This window comes from Amphimedon queenslandica, unplaced genomic scaffold (genome assembly GCF_000090795.2).
Source record: "Amphimedon queenslandica unplaced genomic scaffold, v1.1 AMPQUscaffold_3591_Cont24417, whole genome shotgun sequence".
Lineage (NCBI taxonomy): Eukaryota > Metazoa > Porifera > Demospongiae > Haplosclerida > Niphatidae > Amphimedon > Amphimedon queenslandica.
Window position 1 is genome coordinate 1 of NW_003556084.1, and position 1,424 is coordinate 1,424.

A 1,424-nucleotide genomic window follows, 5' to 3' on the forward strand; every position below is an offset into this window, starting at 1 on the left:
TTGGCTCCAGCAGAGTTATGATATTTATAAATATGGTCTACCCACATTGCAGCTATTAGCTGCTGCTGTTGAAGAGATGGGATTGAGCGCTGTAGCTTCTGGAATCAATCAGGGAAGCACTCCACAGTCAAAAAGTATAAAGCTTTTTGTTATGTATATATTTACATTTAACGTTTCTTTTAGTACAATCACCAAAAGAAATTGAGCATATCATTGAAGTATATTCTTCTAATTATATTAAAAATCTAAGGGCAAATTTTGCATTATTTATGGCTGATCTCCTTGGCCAACTTTCAGAACATATAACAAATGGTGTGATAAAGCTTATTCGATTGGCACGATTTATGACATCTCTAACTGAGGTTGCAGATCTAGAAGCTGTGGTTACCGTTGATAAATTGTTTTATATGATTAATGGACACTTCTCTTATCTCAATTACGAATACATAGAATTTGTTGTTAAGAATTTTCTAACTGATGAGGACCAGGACTTGAAGGGTAGAATGGAAACATATGTAAAGGATCTTGAAAATTTTAAAACAAGCATAAAGCTAAGACAACTTAAAAAAGCTTTAGATGATGTACGTTCAACACATTCGCATTCATCTTGCAAAGTTTTCATCAAGTTAGTAGGTGAATGGGAAAATGAACCTCTTGCTAGACTTGAAGATTTTTTGAAACATTACTTTAAAAAAGATTCCATTTTCAATTTGAGCAGTGTCACAGACGGATGCTTAAGTGTGACATTCCTAGTTCCTCTCTCTTTTTCTCAGTATCTTATTGATACTGCAACTCCACAACTGAAGTCCATGTCTCGTGTTGGTGTACTTCAGCTGATGATAAATGATGTTGTACTTCTTGATGAAAAAGATGATGTCAATCTTAATGAGTCGCTAACTGAAGCAGTGAAAATAGATGATACATTTGAAGTGTCACTGTTGCTGTCATTGGGAGCTGATCCATGCTATGAAAATAGTAATGGAGACAAAGTACTGGAGTTAGCATTACAGGGAGGATATGAAGAAATAATAGAATTAATATCAATAGCTACAGATACACAAGTTATGGAATTAGAAAGTAATTAATCATAATTTGTATGTATACATGTAAAATTATTCTTACATTAGGTCAAGAAGAGTTAACTGAGAAGGAAGATAATAAAGAAACTAGCAATAATGGTATCAGAAATATTATAAGCGAAATTATTATAATTCAAATTATACCAGGCACAGATGAAGAATTGGAAGTAATTATTCAAAGATTAGAGGACTCTTGTGCTGGTATAAAATAGTTGCACATTAATGTATACATTATGATTTATAATTTTTAGAACTTGAGAGGTCATTAGTTGTTAGTGAAAAGAAGATGGATGAGCTACAATTACAAAGTAAGTACTTGCTTGGTAAAATTTATTAACTATAATA

General features: G+C 32.2%; 1 protein-coding gene across 1 annotated transcript; it reads left to right on the top strand.

The window, feature by feature from the left end:
* Positions 1–6: 6 nt before the first annotated feature.
* On the top strand, positions 7–1,387 carry LOC109592895 (uncharacterized; the record flags this gene model as incomplete). Its single annotated transcript, XM_020008213.1, has 5 exons — positions 7–134; positions 184–1,077; positions 1,128–1,178; positions 1,227–1,280; positions 1,331–1,387. Coding segments are annotated over exons 1-5 (1,114 nt in total), but the record flags the coding sequence as incomplete, so codon positions are not given.
* Between the last annotated feature and the right edge of the window lie 37 nt (positions 1,388–1,424).